Source organism: Garra rufa, chromosome 1 (genome assembly GCF_049309525.1).
Source record: "Garra rufa chromosome 1, GarRuf1.0, whole genome shotgun sequence".
Taxonomy (NCBI): Eukaryota; Metazoa; Chordata; class Actinopteri; order Cypriniformes; family Cyprinidae; genus Garra; species Garra rufa.
Window position 1 is genome coordinate 36342945 of NC_133361.1, and position 25536 is coordinate 36368480.

At 39.7% G+C, this 25536-nt stretch overlaps 1 protein-coding gene across 1 annotated transcript in view; it reads right to left on the reverse strand.

The window, feature by feature from the left end:
* Window positions 1–19018, reverse strand: part of cacng3b (calcium channel, voltage-dependent, gamma subunit 3b) — a 50813-nt gene extending 31795 nt beyond the window's left edge. The window contains exon 1 of the mRNA XM_073834686.1: window positions 17970–19018. Within this exon, the coding sequence (XP_073690787.1) occupies window positions 17970–18180 (211 nt within the window). The 5' untranslated portion in view covers window positions 18181–19018. The remainder of the gene's footprint in view (window positions 1–17969) is intronic.
* Window positions 19019–25536: the final 6518 nt, after the last annotated feature.

Consider the following 25536-nt stretch of genomic DNA (forward strand, 5'->3'; position numbering starts at 1 on the left):
GCATTCAAACGCTTTGCCTTTATGACAGTCTCCTTTGTGAATGACAACAAAGTACTAGTGGCAGAGCAAATAGGCCACACACACAAAGACGGATTGCCAGCAACACATTCTCAGAAGCCCTGTTATCACCTAAATCAACACTCATTGAAAAGTGTTTGCACAAACAGATTTCTCAGGCCTGCTTTCTCTTGGCAACCTGTCTCTCTCGTCAATATAATACAGTCTCTTACTTTATTCCACACTCCCCTTTTCACAGTAACCAATATGAAATTCATCCTAGCCCTGGCACTTTCATCTCAAGCTAATGTGAGCCACTCAGTATCTCTGGCAGGTCTGTGTGAATATGTGTGCGTGTTTATGTACTGTACACAGCAGGCATGTTTCCAAAAGAGAGTGCTTTAGGGTCATCAGAAGGCCTGACGACATCCATAAAACTATATCACGCTCCTTAGTCAATGTCTTTTAGATAACAGCACATATATATACACACACATATATATATATATACAATCTCTCCTCCTTGTTGAAAACCCAGTTACGGGTCACTAGTCTTTAATCAGTGATGTGTTACCTTTGAGACTAATGTGTGATTAATTTAAACAAGTTGTTAAAGTTAACACACAACGCATTGTCGTAAAATCTGACACGGCCTTACTTCCTCCAGCTCGGCCCAAAGGAGTGAAGGCCGGCCGTGTTATCTCTGGTCGTTGAGCCTCTGAGATGGGGAGGAGACATGGGGAGCTATTTTTGCAAGCTTAACCAATGCTGTTAGAGGATCTATCAAGAGTAATTTGCCTCACAAAGGTCATCGCAGCCAGGGGCAGAGGCAGCATCACAGGCAGGAGCCTGAAACAGCAGTGACTCACTATGGTCCACATTCTCCTGCTGGCTTCACAGGACGCCATGTACCCACCACATCAAATCAACACGCTGTCACGGAGGGATAAACTAGCATCAATATTGTATTGATTTTGCATGGCATTAGATATTAATACATTGGTTTGCTAAGCGTTGCATGCTTTCTGAAGCCCAGCCTATACAGACGGCAAAAATTGTGCTCTTTTGCAGTTTGTCACAGTGCATGTGGGTACGCTTACTTTTAGCAACGTCTTGTGGCCTTTCCACACTGAGCACGATACGAAAACGCGAGGCGAATCGCCGACGAATTGCGCTTTCACACCAAGCACGAACCGATTTGGTTTGGTTCTACGCGAGAAACACAAACTATCTATAATGCTTACAAGAACACTTCTGATTGTGATCTGCAGTTGATTTTGATTCTATAATAGGCAGACATGCACTCTTTGTATGTTTAATAATGCCATGCTGCTCATAAACATCCTTTATTGTTATAAAAATGCCATAAGCTGCATACAAAACAGATACAGAAAATATACCATATATATTAGTCTCAGCCTCAGACGTCACGCCCACCAAACGTTGGCTAAATGTCTGATGCATATGGTACACTTAACTGGAAACACTTCAGGAATGTCGAAGTCGTCATCTGATTAGTTGAATTTGACCGGAATTCCGGGAGACGCGAGTGTCACGTTTATTTTCGGTCTGCCAGGAAACAAAGTGCAGACTGATTTACTCAGCGTTTTGCTAAGATGTGCTTATGCAGACGCCATTGTTGTTATACACATATGCGACGTTCGTGAACAAATTACTGACTTACTGCTTGTTCTCCCTCTTCTTCGTTATCTTTCAATGCTGGTTATTTCAATGACTGACTTGTTGCACGCCAGTCTATTGTTGTGGGGGCATTTCCACGCACCGAAACGTGACGCTGAACGAAACTGCGATTGGTTGTTTGACATGTCGATCAAATGGTCTTATGGGCGGGCCTTGGCCAATGAAAGCTGCCATGAGTTCCAGACAGTCTGTCAGTCTGAAGGTCTGGCTAGGCGAGACTACCTGTATATAAACAATGTGTAGAACAGTATAAAAATGTTGAAATCTATTTTTTTTAAATACGGAAGATCTAGAGTGAACACCCTCTGACTCATATACACTCCCTCACGTGGAAGAAAACGGACAGAGTTCTCCTCCAGATCACATAATTTATTGGAGAACTAATAGAAATTATATTAAGAACATGTGAGAATAACCATCTGTTCTCAGATGCAATAATAACAAGAGCGCATCCTCTTCTCCCTCGGAATACTCTTCTTCTGTGTTCGTTTACACTGGTTTTCGAAACAGCGCCATCACTCTCGTCCTTTTGTGCGACGGCAGCTGCTCCGGACACGTGATGTAATGCTCAAATCTTATTGGACGGCCGTGGTTTTGCTTCATGAAACTGAAAAGATTCGTCGGAATGGTTGTTAAAAAAACATTTGCTTTTCGGTGCGTGAATGTTTGCTGGTCTGTGTGGAAGCACACTCCAAAACATTGAGGAATGTGGGATTAAAATGGTCCCTGAGTTTCCCATCGTATACACTAGACAATAGGCTGGACGATATGACCTAAAATCTAAATCTTGATTAATTGAACGTTTACCTCAATTACAATTAATGAACAACAATTTTGCTCTCATAGTTATAGATGTGAATCTGACTCATTATCGCTGTTGCATGTGATCTTCCGGTCTGCTCACCACTGAAGGTCGCCCGCGCATTTCATTGACTCTTACATCTCACTGACTGTTACACATCACCCTGTACTCCACTTCCCATGTGCCATCACCCACATCCAATCATGAACTGTATAAATATGAGGCCATTACATTCATTCACTGCCGAGAACTGCATTTGCCTAGCAACCTTACGAAGCGTTCTATTGTCTCCTAGTCTAGTCTTGTCTTTCCGTGTTTTGCTATTCCTTGTCCGGTTTTCCGATCTTCTGCCTGCCTTTGGAATAGTCTTTTGCCTAGCCCCTCTGGATGATGTTCGCCGCTGTTATTGACCTTTGCCTGTTTGAATTTACTCTGTGTTATGCCCTTGTTACTCCTGTCTGCTGTTGATCGACCCCCTGACTGTTTTTGACCATGTCTGTGCTTAACCTGAATAAAAGCTTGCATATGGATCCACCTGCTTCACGCATCTATCTCATTGTCACACAGTGATCTTCTCCTGTCAACCTATTTTCACTAGTATTTGCTCTAGGTTCTTACTGGCCATTCACACAGAAAACGTCTTTGCGTCTAAAATCCTCAATAAAAGAAAAAAAAAAGTGCAGCGTAGATTGAATACTCTGGCATGTTGCAATCAAATACAAAAGTTGCCATGCCAACCTTCTACTGTAAACAAAAGCTTGCAATGCTTGCCCCGCCCCTGCGGTCTTCTGATTGGTTCACCATTTTAGAACTGACATTAATGAGCGGCGCTGTGTGTTAACAGCATCTTAAATGCAGCACTCATGAGCGAGACGCTACAAAAGACGCAAGCGAAACGCTCATACATGCCCATATAGCGCCAAAGACTTTATATATATGAAGACTGTGCACTCCTATTATTTGTGAATGGGAGAAAGTGTAATGCCCAATATGGCAGATAATGCTGGTTTCACGCCATATAGTTATTACCGTAATTTTGATATGACAAGACATGACGTTCTACATGTGGTAGTATGTTTTTTTAATGGTAAAGTATTAACAATATTCAAAAAACTGAATAACCAACATGGGAAAATTATGACGTTAGAGGTTCTGAATTTTGTTTTTTTTTTATTACTTTTCAATTAATTAAACAAATCATGATTTTTAAAAAAAAAAAATTGACACTGAAATTCATTCAAGTTGAATGAATGAATGAATGAATGATACCCACATAAACACATGCATGCCAAAATATGTTTTGGAATAATAATTAATAATGTTTTTGAAAAATCACTGTAAGTTCACAAATGTTACATTTATTTAAAAAATATAGAAAATCAAAGAACTGTTTTCTATTTTAAGCAATGTGATTTAATTTGTGATTTATTTCTGAATGCTGATTTAGTGCACAACTATTAATAAAGGTTCTTATTATTATTTGTTAAAAACACACAGACACACACACACACACACACACACACACACACACACACACACACACACACACACACACACACACACACACACACACACACACACACACATATATACATATATATATATATATACACATACACATACAATCGACCATTTTCTAAAAAAGTACTTATATATTTTTTTTTAACCACGGATGGTCGTCTTTTAATGCAAAAGTTAGTCATTTACATTAAACAAGTTTTTGCGGCTTACTATTTTTGTGTGTAATATGACATCTATAAAACTGTTTTTAAAAATATTTTTACTGTCAGTTTTATCAATTAGTATTATTATCATCAATTTATTAACATATCCTTGCTGAATAAAAGTAATCTTTTTTTTCAGTCTCACTTATCCTAAACTTTTGAATGGTAGCATGTCACAGTTTCCACAAAAATAGTAAGCAGCAAAAACTTGTTTAATGCAAATTACTAACTTTTGAATTAAAAGACGAGCATCTGTGATTAATGAATAAATACATTTTTATTGTTTTTAGAAAACCATTGACTGTTTCGCTAGATAAGACCCTTATTCCTTGGCTGGGATCGTGTAGAGCCTTTTGAAACTGCTTTGAAACTTAAATTTGGACCTTCAACCCATTGATCCCCATTGTAGTCCACTATATGGAGTAAAATCCTGGAATGTTTCCCTAAAATCTTATTTCTTTCTGATGGAAGACAGAAAGACATCAACATCTTGGATTAAATGGGGGTGAGTAAATAATCAGTCATTTTTATTCTGGAAGTGAACTAATCTTTTAACGGTAAAATCTATAAATAATTGTGCAAATAATCCACATAATTACTAATGAATGAGACCCAGTGCACTCTGGAATATACTGATAATATTATTTAGCAGTCAGATATTTCTTGATATTTGCTGTTGTCCAAGGCCACACTGTCTATACTTTAATTAACATAATAAACTAAGGCACAAATAAATTCAACCCCAAAGAATATCTAATGTCCAAATACGTTTTAACTAAAAATAAACCCCAACTCAGAGCGGATTACATTATCACTTACATGCTTCACCAGAAAGAATAGTCTGCTTACTTGTCGTCATTTAAAATCAGGAAGTCTCCTCACATAGCCCCATAAGTCTTTACACAAAGACGTGTAGGAGCTCATGTCAGCGGCACTAAATGAAAATGGTGAAAGCATATCTGACTGTTATACAGACTGGGCTTTAACACAAAGAAACATTCATTATTAATTTCTTCTGCTCATTCAAATTGCCACCAAAAAAAAATTCTGCTAGCGTATAGATAAAAAGTGTATTTCGACAATGTACTGCAAAGTGCTGACAAGTTTCTTCCATTACCACTGCCATAATAAATGAAGTCCACTGTAGCCGTGTGTATTAGCCCAACCTTTTGTTCCCAGTCTAACAGCCCGCACTCGCACCTTTAGTGCGCATTAAAAAGGCAAAAACAAAGGGCCGCGTGGCTGCGAAGTGTCCCGAGTGGCAGTGTAAGTGGTTATGAGGTAGTATGTTCACATCCCAACGAGCCAATCCCATTGTCCGTTTCACAATATGTGCGCTCATGCATGCATGCATGTTTGACACATGTTTGAGGAGCCGTGTGATGGCCGGGCAGCCTTACGTGTTTGTGTTTCTTCAAAGCTCTGGTGAATGAGGGAAGGAGGAGGACGCAAAGCAGGGTTGAGGATGGGGGAAGGTATGGAGATAGAGCAGTGGGCCTATCTCGCAGGCAGGAACGGCTGGTTTCCAAGGAGATGTGTGTGCGTGATGAGAGTGTATGAGACAGGCTTTGCTTGGGTGCACACTTGGAAGGAAGAGTCCCTCTTCATCACTCCCTGCTTTGCCTCTCTCTCCCCCTCCTTACCTCAGTTCCCAGGTCATCATTTATCCTGAGCACGGCCAAACCATTCCCCTGAGATCCACCTGCACTTGAGGACGTACTGCATTAATCTTACACCTCCATTCAGCATATGAACCCGTGTTAAATTCCACCGGAGTGTTCCCTTATTATTACGTACATAACCGCTAATGCGTCTCCCTATGACGACAAGCGATGCAACGCGCCATATATTTAACCCTCATGTTCTGTTTGGGAGGCCTGAAGGCCAATTTACTAGCTTGACAATTATACTTAATATTAAAGTATCAGGCTGATACTTCTGGACTTCTCCTAATCTTCTGAGAATTGATTATAAACACAATTTTGACTTGCGCTTCAAAAACCCTCCTCTGAAAAATGTTACATCATTTCTGTTTGGGTCTCACAGACCCAAGATATAAAACTAGATTAAATGTAATGCATTTTAACACGCTCAGTTCTTTGACACTGTACAAATACACTCCTGCCAGTTGTTTATTTGATTTGTTTTGATATATTTCTTTATTAGAGTTAGTGGAATTAATAATAGTCATGTATCTAAAAGTGCATGTCTTTTTAACTTTATGATAATACAGATGGTTAAAGCTTCAAAATGATCTGCGGACTGCTGATCTGGTTTTGATTAGATAAGAGGGGCATATTAAAATTATTCAGAAAGTTTCATACACTACTATGATTTTTGAGTAACACTTTACTAAGTCATTTGTTAACATTAATGTATTAAGACGAGACACTGCAGGTGAACAGGGTAAAAAAAATTAAGCGTTATCACAATACTTACTCAGTTGATTGATTACATTGATAACTGCAAACATTTTTTTGTATTACAAGTTCTCTAAAATGTTGTTTTCATATGCAAATGAGGCATTCTTTAATGAAATATGTGCTAATTTGCAACATTTCTAGTACAAAAATCTAAACACTGGATGAAGTCAGTTTCAACATTCTTGTTTATTTATTTTTTGACATATTAGAGTCAAATGTTTTTACAGAAGGAATTTTGGGTATCTCATTTTGTCATTACATAATTCAGAAAATACTTAGAACAGGCAAAAAACTATATGTGACCCTGGACCACAAAACCAGTCATAAGGTTAAATTTGACAAAACTGAGATGTATATAAAATATGAAAGCTTAGTAAATAAGATTTCTATTGATGTATGGTTTGTTAGGATAGGACAATATTTGGCCGAGATACATCTATTTGAAAATCTGGAATCTGAGGGTGCAAAAAAATCAAAATCCTGAGAAAATCACCTTTAAAGTTGTCCAAATTAGGTTCTTAACATGCATATTACTAATCAAAAATTACATTTTGATACATTTACAGTAGGAATTTTACAAAAAATCTTCATGGAACATGATCTTTACTTGATTTCCTAATGATTTTTGGCATAAAAGAAAAATCAATAATTTTGACCCATGCAATGTATTTTTGGCTATTACTACAAACATACCCCAGCGACTTAAGACTGGTTTTGTGGTCCAGGGTCACATATGTATTTATTTTTTACAGTTTTTTGGGGGAATAAAATGTTGTATAAAATCAAGCAAATTTTATATGAACAAATCCCTCTGTAAAAACCTTCAGGATATAGACGGGAACAAAAATGTAAAGTTTGATTAGATAAGAGGAGCATATTAAAATAATTATTTTTATTTAATTTTAGACATACACTGCTAGTAAGATTTTGGGTAACACCTTTACAATAAGGTGTCATGTGTTCACATTATTGCATTAACTAACATGAACAAACAATGAACACCACATTTATTTCACTATTTATTAATCTTTGGTAATGTTAGTTAATAAAAATACAGTTGTTCATTGTTAGTTCATGCTAACTAATGTAGTTACTGTAAAGTGTTACCGATTTTTGAAAAGATGTCTCTTAGGCTGACCAAGGCTGTACTCATTTAATAGCAAATACTATAACAGTAATATTGAGAAACATTATTACAATTTAAAACAACTCTTTTCTATTTTAATGTCTTTTTGATAAAGCTTCAAAATGATCTGCTGACGGGGTTTTGATTAGATAAGAGGAGCATATTAAAATAATTCAGAAAGTTTCATTTTAAAATTATTTTTAGACATACACTAGTAGTACGAATTTTTAAAAGGCGTCTCTTATGCTGACCAAGGCTATACTCATTTAATAAAAAATCTCACAAAAACATATTATTAAAATTTAAAACAACTCTTTTCTATTTTGATGTATTTTGAATTTTTTTTTAAAAACAGATAGTTAAAGCTTCAAAATTATATTCTGAATGGGTTTTTGATTAAATTAGATGTGCTGAGCATATTAAAATAATTCAGAAAGCTTAATTTTGAAATGATTATTTTTATACATACACTACTAGTATGGTTTTTAAAAAGACGTCTCTTATGTTGACCAAGGCTACACTCATTTAATGGAAAATATAGCAAAAACAGTAATATTGAGAAATATTATTGCAATTTAAAATAATTCTTTTCTATTTTAATGTATTTTAAAATGTCTTTTTTTACTTTTTGATTAATCAGACAGTTAAAGCTTCAAAATGATCTTCTGACTGGGTTTTTGATTAAATTAGAGGAGCATATTAAAGTAATTCAGAAAGTTTCATTTTGAAATTATTGTTTTTATACATACACTACCAGAAAGATTTTTAAAAGGACGTCTCTGACCCTGGACCACAAAACCAGTCATAAGTTGCACAGGTATATTTGTAGCAATAGCCAAAAATACATTGTATGGGTCAAAATGATCGATTTTTCTTTTATGCCAGAAATCATAAGGATATTAAGTAAAGATTATGTTCTATTAATATATTTAGTAAATATCCTACTGTAAATATATCAAAACTTTATTTTTGATTAGTATTATGCATTGCTAAGAACTTTATTTGGACAACTTTAAAGGCAATTTTTCTCAAAATTTAGATTTTTAAACAGTTGTATCTTGGCCATACATCAATGGAAGGCTTATTTATTCAGTTTTTAGATAATGTATAAATCTCAATTGAAAAAGAATTGACCCTTATGACTGGTTTTGTGGTCCAGATTCACAAATGCATTTGAAATACAATTTATTTCATGTTAAGTATACTCCAAATACATTTACATATTTAAGTACTTGATAAAATACCCTGGTATACTTCGGTATACTAAACTGGAAAATTGCGAAACTGGAACAACTAATTTTGTGCTTAATGCACTTAATTGTGCAGAGTAGTGCTGAAATCCAACTAAAGATATGCTTAAGTTTATCTGACTGTGCTAAAGTGGAACTATTGCAAGTATGCTTCAGGTACACTTCACAAATCTTGCATTTACAGACTAATATTATTCAAAGATAAAACAATCGTTATCAATAGTGACATTAAAAGACATTTTAGGCTCAATATTAAGAAATGTACATTGTGCTCGAGTAGCACTACAAATCCAGTTTAATTGTAATATTAACATCAGTAAGTCTCGAGCCATATGTCAGTAAATAGTAAAAGTTCATAGATTTGAACTATACTTGGTATAAAACAAATGTATTTTAAATGTATTACTTTTTACTAGGGGCATTTAATGAAAAATACAGTAAAACTGTAATATTGAGAAATATTATTACAATTTAAAGCAACTATTTTAAAATGTAATTTTGTCGTGTTGTGGCAAAACTGAATTTTCATCATCATTACTCTAGTATTTAGTCACATTATGCTTCAAAAATCATTAATATGCTGATTTGTTGCTCAAGAAACATTTCTTATTATTATCATTTTTAAAAATGGTCATATTGTTTTAACATTTTTCTGAAAACCATGACGTGATATTTTTTAGGCTTTTTATATCAATAAAAAGTTTGAAAGAACATTTATTCGAAAAGTTTTCTTGCGTAACATTTTGAATGTCTTTAACGTCACAATTAATGTCTTTCTGGAAAAAAAATAACAATCATTCTGACCCTTACACTTTTGAACTGTAGTGTATATCATGGTGTCACGGAATAGAAAACGAGGCATGGGTCCAGGTGCAGGTAAGAGATGATTTTATTAAATAAACAAAAACGCAACAAAAAGCCAAGCACGGCACAAAACTGGAACACAAAATAAACAGAACAGAGAACACGATCTAGAGCTTGGGTTCAGGAACACAGAGTTGACATGACAGGACAGAAGACAATGCAGACATGATGGGTAGTGGATGAAGCGCAACTTTATAGTCCGTTAAGTGTCAACAGGTGTGAGTGTAAATGAGTGTTAATGACAACTAGACAGGTGTAGACAATCAGGGAAGTGTAGTGCAGGGAAGGGAAACAACGACCTCAGGTGGCTGAGGGAAAACCCACAGCCCAGATCATGACATTACCCCCCCTCTAGGGAACGGCTTCCAGACGTTCCCAAAACAAAAAACCTGGAGGGAGGAGGAACGGTGGAAGGTGAATCAGGGGGAGGGATGGCGGGCCAGGCCCATGCAGCGGAGGAACGTGAGCTGGCCTCGCCCCCAGAGGGACGTGAGCTGGTCTCGCTGCCAGAGGAACGTGAGCTGTCCTCGCCGCCAGAGGAACATCAGCGGACACCGCCGCCAGAGGAACGCGAGCTGGCCTCGCCGCCCGAGGAACGTGAGCTGGCCTCGCCGCCAGTGGAACATCAGCGGTCACCGCCGCGTCCGGAACAAAGAGAGCGGTCACCGCCACGTCCGGAACAGAGAGAGCGGTCACCGCCGCGTCAGGAACAGAGAGAGCGGTCACCGTCGGGTCCGTAACAGAGAGAGCGGTCACCGTCGCGTTAGGAACAGAGAGAGCGGTCACCGCCGCGTCAGGAAAAGAGAGAGCGGTCACCGTCGCGTCCGTAACAGAGAGAGCGGTCACCGCCGCGTCAGGAAAAGAGAGAGCGGTCACCGTCGCGTCCGTAACAGAGAGAGCGGTCACCGTCGCGTCCGGTACAGAGAGAGCGGTCACCGCCGCGTCCGGAACAGAGAGAGCGGTCACCGCCTCGTCAGGAACAGAGAGAGCGGTCACGGCCGCGTCCGTAACAGAGAGAGCGGTCACCGCCGCGTCCGTAACAGAGAGAGCGGTCACCGCCGCGTCAGGAACAGAGAGAGCGGTCACCGTCGCGTCCGTAACAGAGAGAGCGGTCACCGCCGCGTCCGTAACAGAGAGAGCGGTCACCGTCGCGTCCGTAACAGAGAGAGCGGTCACCGTCGCGTCCGTAACAGAGAGAGCGGTCACCGTCGCGTCCGTAACAGAGAGAGCGGTCACCGTCGCGTCCGGTACAGAGAGAGCGGTCACCGCCGCGTCCGGAACAGAGAGAGCGGTCACCGCCGCGTCAGGAACAGAGAGAGCGGTCACCGCCGCGTCCGGAACAGAGAGAGCGGTCACCGCCGCGTCAGGAACAGAGAGAGCGGTCACCGTCGCGTCCGTAACAGAGAGAGCGGTCACCGTCGCGTCCGTAACAGAGAGAGCGGTCACCGTCGCGTCCGGTACAGAGAGAGCGGTCACCGCCGCGTCAGGAACAGAGAGAGCGGTCACCGCAGCGTCTGGAACAGAGAGAGCGGTCACCGCCGCGTCAGGAACAGAGAGAGCGGTCACCGTCGCGTCCGGTACAGAGAGAGCGGTCACCGCCGCGTCAGGAACAGAGAGAGCGGTCACCGTCGCGTCCGGTACAGAGAGAGCGGTCACCGCCGCGTCAGGAACAGAGAGAGCGGTCACCACCGCGTCAGGAACAGAGAGAGCGGTCACCACCGCGTCAGGAACAGAGAGAGCGGTCACCGTCGCGTCCGGTACAGAGAGAGCGGTCACCGCCGCGTCAGGAACAGAGAGAGCGGTCACCGCCGCGTCCGTAACAGAGAGAGCGGTCACCGTCGCGTCCGTAACAGAGAGAGCGGTCACCGTCGCGTCCGTAACAGAGAGAGCGGTCACCGTCGCGTCCGTAACAGAGAGAGCGGTCACCGTCGCGTCCGGTACAGAGAGAGCGGTCACCGCCGCGTCCGGAACAGAGAGAGCGGTCACCACCGCGTCAGGAACAGAGAGAGCGGTCACCGCCGCGTCCGGAACAGAGAGAGCGGTCACCGCCGCGTCAGGAACAGAGAGAGCGGTCACCGTCGCGTCCGTAACAGAGAGAGCGGTCACCGTCGCGTCCGTAACAGAGAGAGCGGTCACCGTCGCGTCCGGTACAGAGAGAGCGGTCACCGCCGCGTCAGGAACAGAGAGAGCGGTCACCGCAGCGTCTGGAACAGAGAGAGCGGTCACCGCCGCGTCAGGAACAGAGAGAGCGGTCACCGTCGCGTCCGGTACAGAGAGAGCGGTCACCGCCGCGTCAGGAACAGAGAGAGCGGTCACCGTCGCGTCCGGTACAGAGAGAGCGGTCACCGCCGCGTCAGGAACAGAGAGAGCGGTCACCACCGCGTCAGGAACAGAGAGAGCGGTCACCGTCGCGTCCGGTACAGAGAGAGCGGTCACCGCCGCGTCAGGAACAGAGAGAGCGGTCACCGCCGCGTCCGGAACAGAGAGAACGGTCACCGCCGCGTCAGGAACAGCGAGAGCAGTCACGGCCGCGTCAGGAACAGAGAGAGCGGTCACGGCCGCGTCAGGAACGGAGAGAGCGGTCACGGCCGCGTCAGGAACAGAGAGAGCGGTCACCACCGCGTCAGGAACATCATCAGCGGTCGCCGCCGCCTCGAGATCATCGTCAGCGGACCCCACCGTCTCGGGAACATCGCCAGCGGTCACTACCACCTCGGGAACATCATCAGCAGACCCTGCCGCCTCGGAAGCATCGCCAGCGGACACCGCCGCCTCAAGAGTCCCGCAAGCGCGCTTCCACACGGCCTCGGCGCTACGGGCGTCCATCGCCGCCAGGCACGCATAGATGGTTCTAAAGCGAGCGGCCGATGCCTCCTCAAAAGAACTCTCCCCCGCTGGACCCACTGTGGATGTCTGCATTCTGTCACGGAAAACAAGGGGTCTGGGTCCAATTGCAGGGAAGTTGAGTTTTAATGTAAAAATAAACAAACAAACAAACAAAACAACGACCTCAGGTGGCTGAGGGAAAACCCACAGCCCAGATCATGACACATGGGGGTCCTTGTAATCCCATACATATAAAACAATAAATATAATTTGGAAAAGAACAGGGCTAACTGTAACTGTTTTTCAATGAAAAACTGGAGCAGTGAATCACATTCTCACGCTGATTCATATCATTCATATGAATTCTAATGGTCTGATATGATGTTTGCTTTAAACATATGACTGTACCATCAGCCTTTGGCTTTTAAACTGTAATTATGCGGTAAGAATCATGATCTTAAGCGATTCTTATGGCCCATCAAATCCAAGTCGCACTTCACTTCACAGCTTTTCCAGGAAGTCTCGATCAGTGCTGCCGTTTAGGCCTCCTGCAGAGACACAGCCATTTACATATTGGCACACAGAGCTGTACTTGATGAACTCCCCCAGAGCATTTAACACACCTGGCTGCTGGACATGTAAGGAGGCTGAAGACGAAGGTAGTGTGACCTGACAGACACACTAGGACTCACTCTCTAACACTAATGCTGCATTCATGGCTTTTCAACAATGTGCACCTGTACACAGGGTCGTCCCAAACTGGCGCATGGCCCAGTGCCCCATGGGCCCCTCAGTCTCTTCACCGTGGCTCTGCCTGTACACCCGTACAGCTTTTTTTCTCAGTGCAAACATATCTCTTCTGATGCTTTACTCTACAAATTCTAAGCATCTAAACTATCAAAAGTGATAGTTCTCCCAAAAATTAAAGTTATGTCATTATTTATTCAAAAGCAAGCCATTCCAAACCTTTTTGACTTTCTTTGTGGAACATAAAATTAGGTACAATAAAATGAAAACATAGGTTCGGAAGGAGTCTAATCATTCAGTCCTGTCAATCATCATTATGAGCCTATAAAAGCAGCAGTCATTGGGTCAATTCTTCCTGCACTCCTCCACCTCCCCATCTCCTCCTCTATTTCTGTTATTCTCCCTTTAAGTAGTATTGCAATAGGGGTGTTGAACTTGGAGCTGAAGCCGAGCCTCGGGTTCAACCTCCGTTGAGCACAGCAAGCCAAGCCTATCTTTCGAGAAGTGTTTTTTTTTTTTGGTCCAGTCAGTGAAAATCAAATGGGGTCCAAAAAAGACTGCATAGAAACTTTCATTGTATGGACAAACATAAAATCATGCCTCAAAATATATAGAAAACAAAAATTATGTTCAGCTAAAGAACAACATGAAAGTGAGTGAGCGATGACAGAATTTTCATTTTTTTTTTTAAACTATCACTTCAAACACAAGACCGATATCACAAAAAGGCTAAATCTCTCAACAATAAGAAGTCAATGTGTATTTTTAAAGTCAATCTGCAATAAAGGTTCTTTATTGGCATCAGTGGCTCCACAAAGAACCTTGAACATCCATGGAACCTTTCAAATGCAGAAAAAGTTCTTTATAGTCAAAAAAGTTTCTTTAGATTTTTAAAATGTTCTTCAAAATGGTTCTTTTAAGAACTGTTCACTGAAAGGTTCTTTGGGTAACCAAAAATGGTTCTTCTATGGCATTACTGCAAAAACACCCTTTTGGAACCTTTATTTTTAAGAATTTGAATTGGTTTTTGCAACCCTTTTTATCTTTATAATTCAACACTTTTCTGATCAAGAAAGACTATTTGATGAGGGGAACATTTTTGATTTTTATCAATTGAGAATTAATTGGATTGTGATAAGTAGGCATTTCATACCAGAACGGAGGCAGACCGAATAAGAGTTTGCTAAAATTTGTCGAAATACCTTTTTGGGTATTGGTTACCCTTATCAAATAGGCTAATCGTCATCACGACAGTGAATTTGTTTCCATTAAGAGTAAGTAGGGCTGAGCGATAATTCGATAACGATAGTTATCACGATATAGTTTTTTTTCCCCCGATAAAACGATAATGACAGTTCGATAAGAGCTCGATAATGTTTACGCACTATGAGTAACGCTGCGCAGGCATTTTGCAGCCTGCACTTCCGGATGCCGCACACAGTTTTTAGTTTACAGCCACAGGACACTACAGTGCGACCATTTCACTCGCATTTGCGACTAAAAATTAGTACGTGCGACTGTAAAAAATATTTAGGAGCACCATGTGAGACTGACCCGATCAGCATATTTGTGTTTGCATCACAGACATATCTCACGAATCCTTTCATAAATAAAGTGTAGAGAGAGTGTAAATAAGAGACTGTGCAGTGAAGAGAGCGTCGTTGTTTATAATAGAGCTTTGTGATATCGCGAACTAAGATGAGTGACAGCTTTTAATTATTTTTAAGGGAGTTTGTAAATGAGATATTGATCTAATACAGCAGTTAATTAAACAAGAAGTTATTATTAAGTGACTTACATTGTCTGACTATAACACTATTGCCTGATTTTGCTCTATTTCGTCGTCAAAAGTAATCTGAAACAAGTCACAACTGAGCCGCTGCGCATCTGCATTCAAACACAGCGGTGTTTCGTTTATGAATGAAACATGAGTTTTTAAACGAATCTAGTGAAATGGTTCAATTTCCCATTCATAAAGACAGCCACTTGCTTTAATCCCGAATGAACCATCCGTTCGAACGAATCAAATGAATGATATGATTCAGTAATTAAATCAGTGTCTTGACGCCACCTGCTGGCAGATCTGTTCAGTTATTTAAATCTTTAATATTTCTGTATTCAAAATGTTGTTTAAAGCATTAATCTCAACATGAATTTATGATTTTGTCATGTCACCTCTGAGCTTCATTAAACATATGAAAAGGTAAAAACAAAGGTAAAAAACTAAATTCCCCTGTAAATCATTTTGAGGAGTCAAATATCACCTCGTATTAGGAAGGATAATTTTTTTATCAGAGTTTTGATTATTGTTTAGAATGTGCTCCTAAAATTTTGACTGTGCTCCTAAGAAAAGTAAGCGCAGAGCCCCCATTATTATTTTATTTATAGGGTCAGACAGCTAAACCATTTTACAAAATGTGTTAAATCAGCTGCACAAAGGGATTGGCATGCTGAAAAGATTTGTCTATTCTTATTTTTGTTGAATGATAAATATACTTAATCACTTTAACTCTGCATTTACAGTCAGAGCCATGTTACAAGTGTATCATATTACAGTTCTTATTTAAAATATAAAATATATATATTCTATTAATAATATTGTATTCTATTGATGTTGATTTTACTAGTAATATTCTAATCTGTATTCTACCTCAATTGATCATTGTTTGGAAAGTATTTGTCATGTTCTGACAATAAACCATAAATAATAATTAACTGTCTGGTTTTTCTTTCATTTAGGACTAAAAATCTGCCTTTAAAATTGATAGATATAAAGATTTGACATTTATCGTGATAATTACCGATATCGACTGATATGAAAAAAATTATCGTGATAATTTTTTTTTGCCATATCGCCCAGCCCTAAGAGTAAAAAATGAAATTTTAATTCAAGACTATAAAGGCCAACAATTTTTTTCAATGAAATAAGATCGGACATGTGCATTAAGGGTCAATTTTGGTTCCATGTTGGTTTTGAAAAACATCAACAGGCAAAGCAAAGCCGTCATGCATGAAGGAACACACATAAGGTTGTGATAGGCTGTAGAGCAGCACAATCTTGAAGGTTATATTCAGAGAGGCTGGTCATGTAGTCTTGTCCAGCAGAAAGCCTCATTATTACCTTCCTCAAAGATTTATGTACGGACAAGCCTAGACCATGACTCAGAGTGATAGGTTTCTACTTAGACGGATCAATCCCTCATTGATATTGTGCAAATAAATCATGAGAATCTTTTTGAGATTTAAAGTGGATCAAATATGGCTGTGGGTATCTGTGCAGTGGGTGACAGTGACATACACTTCAATTAAATTAATACTGAAAAGTCAATCACTGGATTTGTGTAATCTGCCATGGCCACATCCATTGGATTGCGCCCATCCCTTTCAATTAAAGATGAGGATCTTCCCATCACACTGCAGTCATGTCACCTCTCTGCGTTCCCTGGGGCAGGAGATTAATCAAAGTTTGAAAAGACATTATGAAGTACATTATTTCGCTCCCAGTCAAGCAGTGTCAGGGCTGCCAAAACCTAAACTGCTTGGAATTAGAATGAATCCGTCCAGAGGACAAAGCCAAGGAAAACGAGGGAAGATAAGGAGGAAAACGAGGAAAAGAGAGAAAAAGGAGCAAGTCATCATCATGTTTTGGGGGTATATGATGTACGTTTGAATAACAGGGTATGTTTTCAACTCCATAGGGTGTTTTGTTGAGCTCACTGTACTTATGTAAGGCTGGAGGCTTCTAGTTTGAACTGACTTTGATTTCCCCTCAAAAAGCCTTTTAAAGCTGCTTTGTGTGTGAGGGGGGCAACAGTCTGTTCAGAGCACCTTGATTGACATAACCGACGGCTTTATGAGTGAATACAATGCACCTCCAAAAAATATATTCTCGTAATTTCCAGTCTTCTAGATTCTTTCCTTTGTGTACGGGACAGATTTATTTATGTTATCTTTATTGGTAACATTATTGCAATGACACTAACAGCATCAGCCAAGTATTCAGTTCAGTGTCAACACTGAGACATTTATGCTTCGTAGAATAGAGTGCTTTTATTGAACTGCAATATAAGGTAATCAATATGATTGCCCATCTTATTTTGAATTGACAAGTGAGTAATTAGACAATTTAGCCCTGATCTATTGGTTATATGACAGCTGCAATCATCACGCTGCCTATTAAAAAGACTCGATTTGTGGAAAGAGCTTCACAGAACCTTCAATTCATTTAAACAGGTATTCATTAAACAGGAATGATCTAAATATTGTGGTATAAAATACATTCTTCCACGTAGTGCTTCCAAAGTGACACATTAAATTATCCTAGTGTATCCTAGAAAAGCCTGTCTACTAGATAGATAGATAGATAGATAGATAGATAGATAGATAGATAGATAGATAGATAGATAGATAGATAGATAGATAGATAGATAGATAGATAGATAGATAGATAGAACAGCACATAAGTTGGAGCCCTTGGACTTTCAGAAGCACACGAAATGTCTTACTTACCTTCTAGACAGCAGGTTCTCCACAGTCCGGAGTGGGTCATGACTTCCTCGTTCTTCCTGCTCGTCTCGTTCTCGTTATTACTTTTGACCCGGCACACTCCTCGTGAGTACAGCCAGTAGTCCGTTCCCACAGCGATAGTCATCAGGCTGAACGCGGCGAACGCGCCCACTGTGGTGATGAGCATTTGGACTCCTCTGTCACACATCAACATTTTGCCTCATTTCAGGATGGGGGGTCAAAACAGGGTTCTTAGCGTGTCTCGTAAAGCCTCCTAGCCTGCCTGGTGCGCGGACTCCATGCTCCAATCGACTTCAGAAGCCCATACCATTATTATGTGGTAATTTCTGGGGTGTCGAGACTGTTGTAGTCGCTGTTGCTGCTTCTCAAGTTCAGTAAGAAACCTCACGGTGTTTCCATCGCTTACGCGGAGAGCTATTTGTTTCTCATTCTGGCTTGCGAAAAAACTGTTATCGAGGAACAGTCTCTCATCAGCACCACACCATTTTGCTATTGAGGCACGAGGCTAAACGAATGACACGATGTTTCGCCTGTGACTTCACAAGAACATCTTTGTTTCCCGAGAACGGCAACAAATCAGTGTTTATGCACAGAGAGTAAGTATCAAAAATACTGTCCTTTGTTAATCCAGCGGCAAACACCGTCGTTCAACGGATGCATCCGGTAATTTTCTCTAAAACACGAGAGAAGAGTAAAATATCCCACTTCATGATCAGCTTGTGTCTGTCCAAAATTCCCCTTCAGATGTGGCGAATCTAAAGACAATTTCATTTGATTACATGTGGAGCAGCGTGTTATGAAGGCACCTATCAAGAAGTGATCGTTTAAATGAACATAATCCCAGCACTTGTAATTGCTGTCAACGATGATGCTGGTCCCCGCAAATGTGTCTTACAGCAATGACAGCTCCCACGTTCCTCCCGAATCCGCTCGTTTGAAACACCGCCCACAGAGGGAGCGGAGCGGAGGGAGCGCGCTGGCTGCTGTCCGCGCTGCTGAATGGACGAAGGCTCTCGTCTAATCTCTGAGTTTCTCCCCGCACAGCGCCCCTGGCTCAACCAATGTGCTACTTAAGGCCTTCATATGCAAAGATATTGGCATGAAGCGATGCATGAAAAATCGGACCCTGGAGAACAGGAACGTCCTAAAAGAGCCACAGACATTTTCGATGATTTTTTTTCTCATGGAGACCTTCACATGACCAATTCTGGAGAGTTTTATAGATCACTAAATTCATAGGGATATGTTGTTAACAGTACAATCAAAAGTTGCATGATTTGCATTGATCTGGTTTTTGAATTAGGTCAGGGACAACATGGAACTGTTTTCTGATTCTGTTGTTCTAAAGAAAATACTGAATCTATAGAGTGAAATGTATAACGACAAGCGAATGACAAGCGAATTAAAGGGTTAGTTTACACAAAAATGAAAATGAGCCCATGTTTTACTCACCCTCAAGGCATCCTAGGTGTATATGAATTCAATCTAAGTTATATTAAAAATTATCCTGGCACTTTCAAGCTTTAAAATGGCAATAGGCGGGTATTTTTCTTCATCATTCCAAAACAACTCCAATAAAGTGCATCCATCCATAATAAAAAGTGTCTCACACGGCTCGGGGGCGAATCGATACGTTTTTGTAAGAAAAATTTTCATATATAAAATGTAATATTCACTTAAATCTAGCTTTCGCTAGCAGTCGTACATGGAAGCAGCTCCGGGCGGATGACGTAGGACGTTTGCGTTGCACATGCGCTTCTTAAGGTGCGTTCACACCGGACGCGAATGAAGCGGCAAGCGCGAGTGATTTACATGTTAAGTCAATGCAAAGACGCGAATAGCCATCCTGCGGCGCGAAACGCGCGAATAGCGCGAATGAAGCGGCGCGCATTGAGCGTTTCAAGCGATTGCCGCACGAAACGCGCGAGTTCAAAAATCTGAACTTTGGCGAAAATCCGCGCCGCGTTTACAAATCAGGAGCTTGCTCTAGTAGTGACGGAGGCAGAAATCCGAAACAACAATGGCGGACAAAATCACCGTTGCTGTCTGTGGTTCCTCGGAGCTGTACGATACATATTTGGTAGGGATGCTCATATTGACCGTTTAACCGTTAACCGACAGTAAGAATTTTAACCGATTATTACTATCAGTTAAACGGTTTAAAAGTTTTTTTTCTATTCTTCTTTTTTTTTTTTACGTTTGCTGCATGGTGAAAGAAATAATGCTATTTGTAAGTTATCTGTTTACTCACGTGCGCGTGTCGACACGCGCAGTGTGGCTGTACAGACATATTTCGCTTCACCTTTACTTAGTAAACAGATGTAGTATATGCAACTCAATGGCAAGTGGCGTTATTGGGTTATCAGAGAGTGAATCCGTGAGTGAATGTATTCAAATTTTGAATGAATTATAGTCAAGAAAGTGCACAATAGGCGCTCCCGTTACAATCACTGGAAAGCTATCACTCATCCTAGAGTAGTTCATCGCAATCTCATAAAGTTATTAAAAAGTAATAAAATAACCTTTAGACTGCACAATTAATCTCTTATTTATATAATGCCAACACTTTCTTTGTTTTAATAAGAGAGTTCGCGAAAGTGTAGAAATCAGCAAAACTGAAACCGGCACTTTGGTTGGTGAGTGGATTGTAACATAGCCTCCTGTGATTGGCCACAGCGATAATCAAATCAACATACATGTCTGTGATTGGCTATTGCTGAACGCTGTAAAACACGCGCTTCTCCACACGCATATGACAGTGGATGGAAGTCCCGAACCGCAAATTGAAAGGGTTTTTGTGATGGTGTTTTTTTCGCGGATCTAAGAGTTAACAGGCAGCGGTCCTGCCTATCCGTACAGCATGTGGACATGTTAAAAACTAGGCACACTGAGGTATTGGCTGGCCTGCTATATATTTTTATGTCCGACGAGAAGAATATATTAAGACCGGGTACAGTTCTTCAAAGCGCATAAAAGGATTCAGTGTGTTTTAGTTTTGTCATCTTAATTAGCTAGTTATTTAATTTATACATATTTAGTGTAGGCCTATTTATATTATTCTTTTTTTTTTCATTCAGATTTTCTCTGTTCTCAGAAGCGCTGCTGATGCATGATAATTTAAATATATGTCAATACAGTTTTTGTTGTTGCTCTGTATGCTGCTGTTTGCACGTTAAAATAAAACATTTGCTTGTATTTTTAATGTATCATCACAGATACTCGTGCATTCTATTTTTATTTTAAACTAATTTATTATTCTAATTTTATCAGTTAACGGTTAATGATCGGATAACGAGCAGCGGTTGTCGGTCAGGAAAATTAACCGAAATGAGCATCCCTAATATTTGGACTTTTGTAGAAACAGGAATAAAAAGGATCTTGCTAGGAAGAAAGTGAGTGAAGAGGGCGGACAATCTGGTTAGTTTTAAAAAACGCTCTTTACTCAATTTGACCTACATATACATACATATTGAGACTACAAGCAAGCTAAAGCTGGCAAATTGAGCTCATTCACCTATTTTACAACTACTTTCCCGCTGACGAGTGGCAGAACTGAAGCCCCTCCCATGACGCGAATTCGCGTCTGTTGTGAAGAAAATGTCACGCGCGAATGACGCGAATTTTACCACGCGAATGGCGCGAGTAAACTCAAATGTTCAAGCATTCAACTACGCGCGAATAGCGCGTTTTTTCCGCGCAAGTCGTGTCCGGTGTGAACGCACCATAAGTCTCGTGAAAACCAACGTTTGTTTACAGAAGCAAAGGAAGCAAAGTTTCCTAACTTTAGCAAAGGAAAACCAGTCTCCTCTTGGTTTATATCGAAATCCTCTGACATTTTTCATTACAAATCCTCGTTTGAACTTCTAATTAATGACCAGTGCTTTGTTTACCTCACTCCACGATGTGCCTGCATCCGTCAAGTCTGAGCGGCGCATGCTCAATGCTGCTTCCGTGTACAACAGTGAGCGAAAGCTGGATTAAAGTGATTCTTATGTTTTAAATATGTCTATTTTTCTTACAAAAACGTATCGATTCGCTACAGGAGGCCTTTATTCACCCCCCGGAGCTGTGTGAGGCACTTTTTTTTTATCATGGATCGATGCACTTTATTGGACTTGTTTTGAATGGATGAAGAGAAACCTGCATATGCCATTCTAAAGCCTGGAAGTGCCAGGATAATTTTTAATATATGTCCAATGGCATTTGTCTGAAAGAAGGAAGTCATATATACCTAGAATGCCTGGAGGGTGAGTAAATAATAGGCTGCTTTTCATTTTTGGGTAAAATATCCCTTTAATCTGTTCTTTTCAGTGAATAACTAAACATGCTTTGCGCTGATTCTTTTTAGAGAATCAAAAAGCTGAATATTATCTGTGACTGACTCATTTACTGAACCGTATCTAAACCAAAAATTGTTGGCGTATTATGCTGTGAGAATTGGGGTACATTTACATGACAAAGATGTACTAAAAAAAGTAAAAAAAAATATATATGTGCATGTGCACATACAGTACCTATCCACCTTATTCATCGTGGAAGTAAGACGTTGGGTAAGACTTCTGGTTCATTAGATGCTATACGGAAATAACTAAAAGAAGAATAACAACTTGCAGTAAACAGTAAAAAAGTTTGCACTAAAAAGTAGTGTTTATAATTAAGATAATACATTACATTACATTACATTATGTGCATTACATATTATGGTAATGCACACCAATTTGCAATATAAAGTAGCAAAACAAGCTGTTTTGTACAGCTAAAAATAGCTGGACACAGATGAGACTAAAAGCTAGACAGTACATTTACAAATGGCTGCATCCACTATTACAGGAAAAAACTGATGGCCTATTATGCTGTGAGAATTAGTATATGTTTACATGACAAAAATGGGAAAAAAATGTGTCTCTTGCATTTTTGAAAGGTTTTGCAAACAGATGACAATGCTGTTAAATCGACCCTGTTCACATGAATTTGCGAAAATGACTATAAATGATGTATACTATGCATGCCAGACCAGTAGTTGGCGATGTCACTTTTTAAAGAAAAACTACACATCTGTGCACATACAGTACCTGCACCTTATTCTTCAATGCAGAAGTAACCCTAATGAACAAAACTTCCAGTTCATTAGCTGCTATAGGGAAATAACAAGAATAACAACGTGCAGTAAATGGTCAAACTGTTTGGACTACAAACCAGGGTGTTCTAAATAAGATAATACATTAAAATAACATGGTATGGGTCACCAATTTGCAATATAAAGTAGCCAAAACAAGCTATTTTGTAAAGCTAAAAATAGCCGGATGTGGAGGCCATACCCATAAAATTTACAAATGGCTACGCCCACTTTTACAGGAAAAATAAGGTGGGTAGACTGAACAGGTAACAAGCATATGCATGATGCCACCATTTTCACGATTTCCTGTTTTTGTAGTTTACACGAAGATGATAATGGTATCACTTTCAAAGATTTTTTAAAACTTTTGTGTTTTCAGGCCCTCAAGTCCCTGTTGCCATGTTGGCCAAAACACATAAGTATTTTGTTTTGAATTGAAAATGGTGTAATGAAAATACCTCCTTAAATAAAGAGTTACTGCTCTTATTTTAATTTTTTATCAGTAAATTAACTGTTAAGAAAGATAAATCATTACGAGGAATCAGAATTGGATCCATTTAGTAGTGCTCAGTGAGGTATTAATATTCATCAAATTGTACTAGTTGCTAATATAAGTTTTCAGCTGATTTGTTATATATTTGCTGATAACAGATGATAATGTCCCCTGATATCAACAGTCTTGATAATTAACAACACGTTATAATCTCTCATATCAACAGTCAATATACAAAATCTACTAAACAAATCACGGAGTGTCATTATCACAGCACAACCATTATAATCATTTATATGTGAATGGAGAGCCCTACTCATGGTGAAGACGTCTATCTCCCACTCCTTCATTATGACAAATGCAACCTATTTTCTTCTTTTTCTTTTTCTTAAGCAAGCAGTCCTCATGCAGTAAAGTCTTTAAGCTGATTGTCTAGAATAGTTTAACTTTGACCATGATTGGTCCATGATACATCCTGATTGGATATATATGGTGAAACAGGAAAATTAAGGCCTCTGTTATGCCTTTTTGGGCACATTGTGTATGGAAGTAAAAGAGATTTTGAATATTTGAATATCCATTCTAATTGGACTGCATCCTCTAACCTTTGTGCAATGATTAAAACCATCCTGGGCTACCTACTGCCTATAAAAGAAATCCAACATTTGTTTGTACAAAATATGTGTTGCAGATGTCTAATGTGTCCCAAGGATGCTATAATTATGTAGGCCGAATTAGTATTTTAGCACTTCTGGTTCCATTGTTTTGAAGTCAATGTTTTTTTAAAGGATTTTGGTTAAATGCCTGAAATAAAGTCTATGGATAATACAAGATTATAGAGGTTTTTGGGGACATCATGATGCCAAACAGGAAAACTCCTTTCACAGCCTTGTTGTGTTTGCAGTTGCACTCACACTCAAGTTTTGTACGTTATACTATGAGGAAAAATGAAGTTCTGCCTGAACTCTTGTGTATTCTGGTTCAAAACTTCCATTTTTCGACATAATTTCATTTAATATCAATATGTAATTTTCCCTCCAACTTCAAAATTACCCTAAATCGCTGTTTTACCTTATTTGTAAAGGGCGTTTGACTTACATTGCATGTTCACTTTGTAAAAACGGGGCCAGTACTTTGGCAGTTGTGTTGGACGATTTTGAAGTTGAAGGAGAAAATAAGATGGGAGTTTTTTGACATACCCTAACTGTATTGAACCCGAAACCACAGAGTACACTTAAGAGTAAGACAAGCATTTGAAGTTAAAAAGTAGAAAAAGAAAGTTAAAAAGAAAGAAGAAAAGAAAATAACTGATCGTTTCACTAGATAAGACTCTTCTTCCTCGGCTGGGATCATTTAGAGCCCTGTGAAGATGCATTTAAACTGCATTTTGGAAGTTCAAACTCGGGGGCACCATAGAAGTCCATTATATGGAGAAAAATTCGGCAATGTTTTCCTCAAAAAACATAATTTCTTTACAACTAAAGAAAGAAAGACATGAACATCTTGAATGACAAGGGGGTGAGTACATTATCTGTTAGTTTTTGTTTTGGAAGTGAACTACTCCTCTAAATAAAGACGGAAAATATTTGTCAGAAGCTTAGTGATGGTGACATTGAAGTCATGCGACTGTGGTCTAGTTTTTATATATGCCATGGTTAGCCTCTGGCAACTTAATTTAGGCTTCAAAACTCATAAAAGCTATGTTCACACCAACTTTTGTTAGTCACAGAGCTTATTTCCTGCAATTATCTTAAAGCCAATGGAAAAATCTACTGTGTTTTTAAAGGGGTCAACGGATGCAAAACTCACTTTTACATTGTAAAAAGTTGTTTGCACATTAATGTGTGTTGGCAGTTTGTGTACATAACCACCCTACAATGATAAAAATCCACCCCGTGGTATGTTTTTAATCTTTAAAAGTAATATACGCTTTTTAAAAT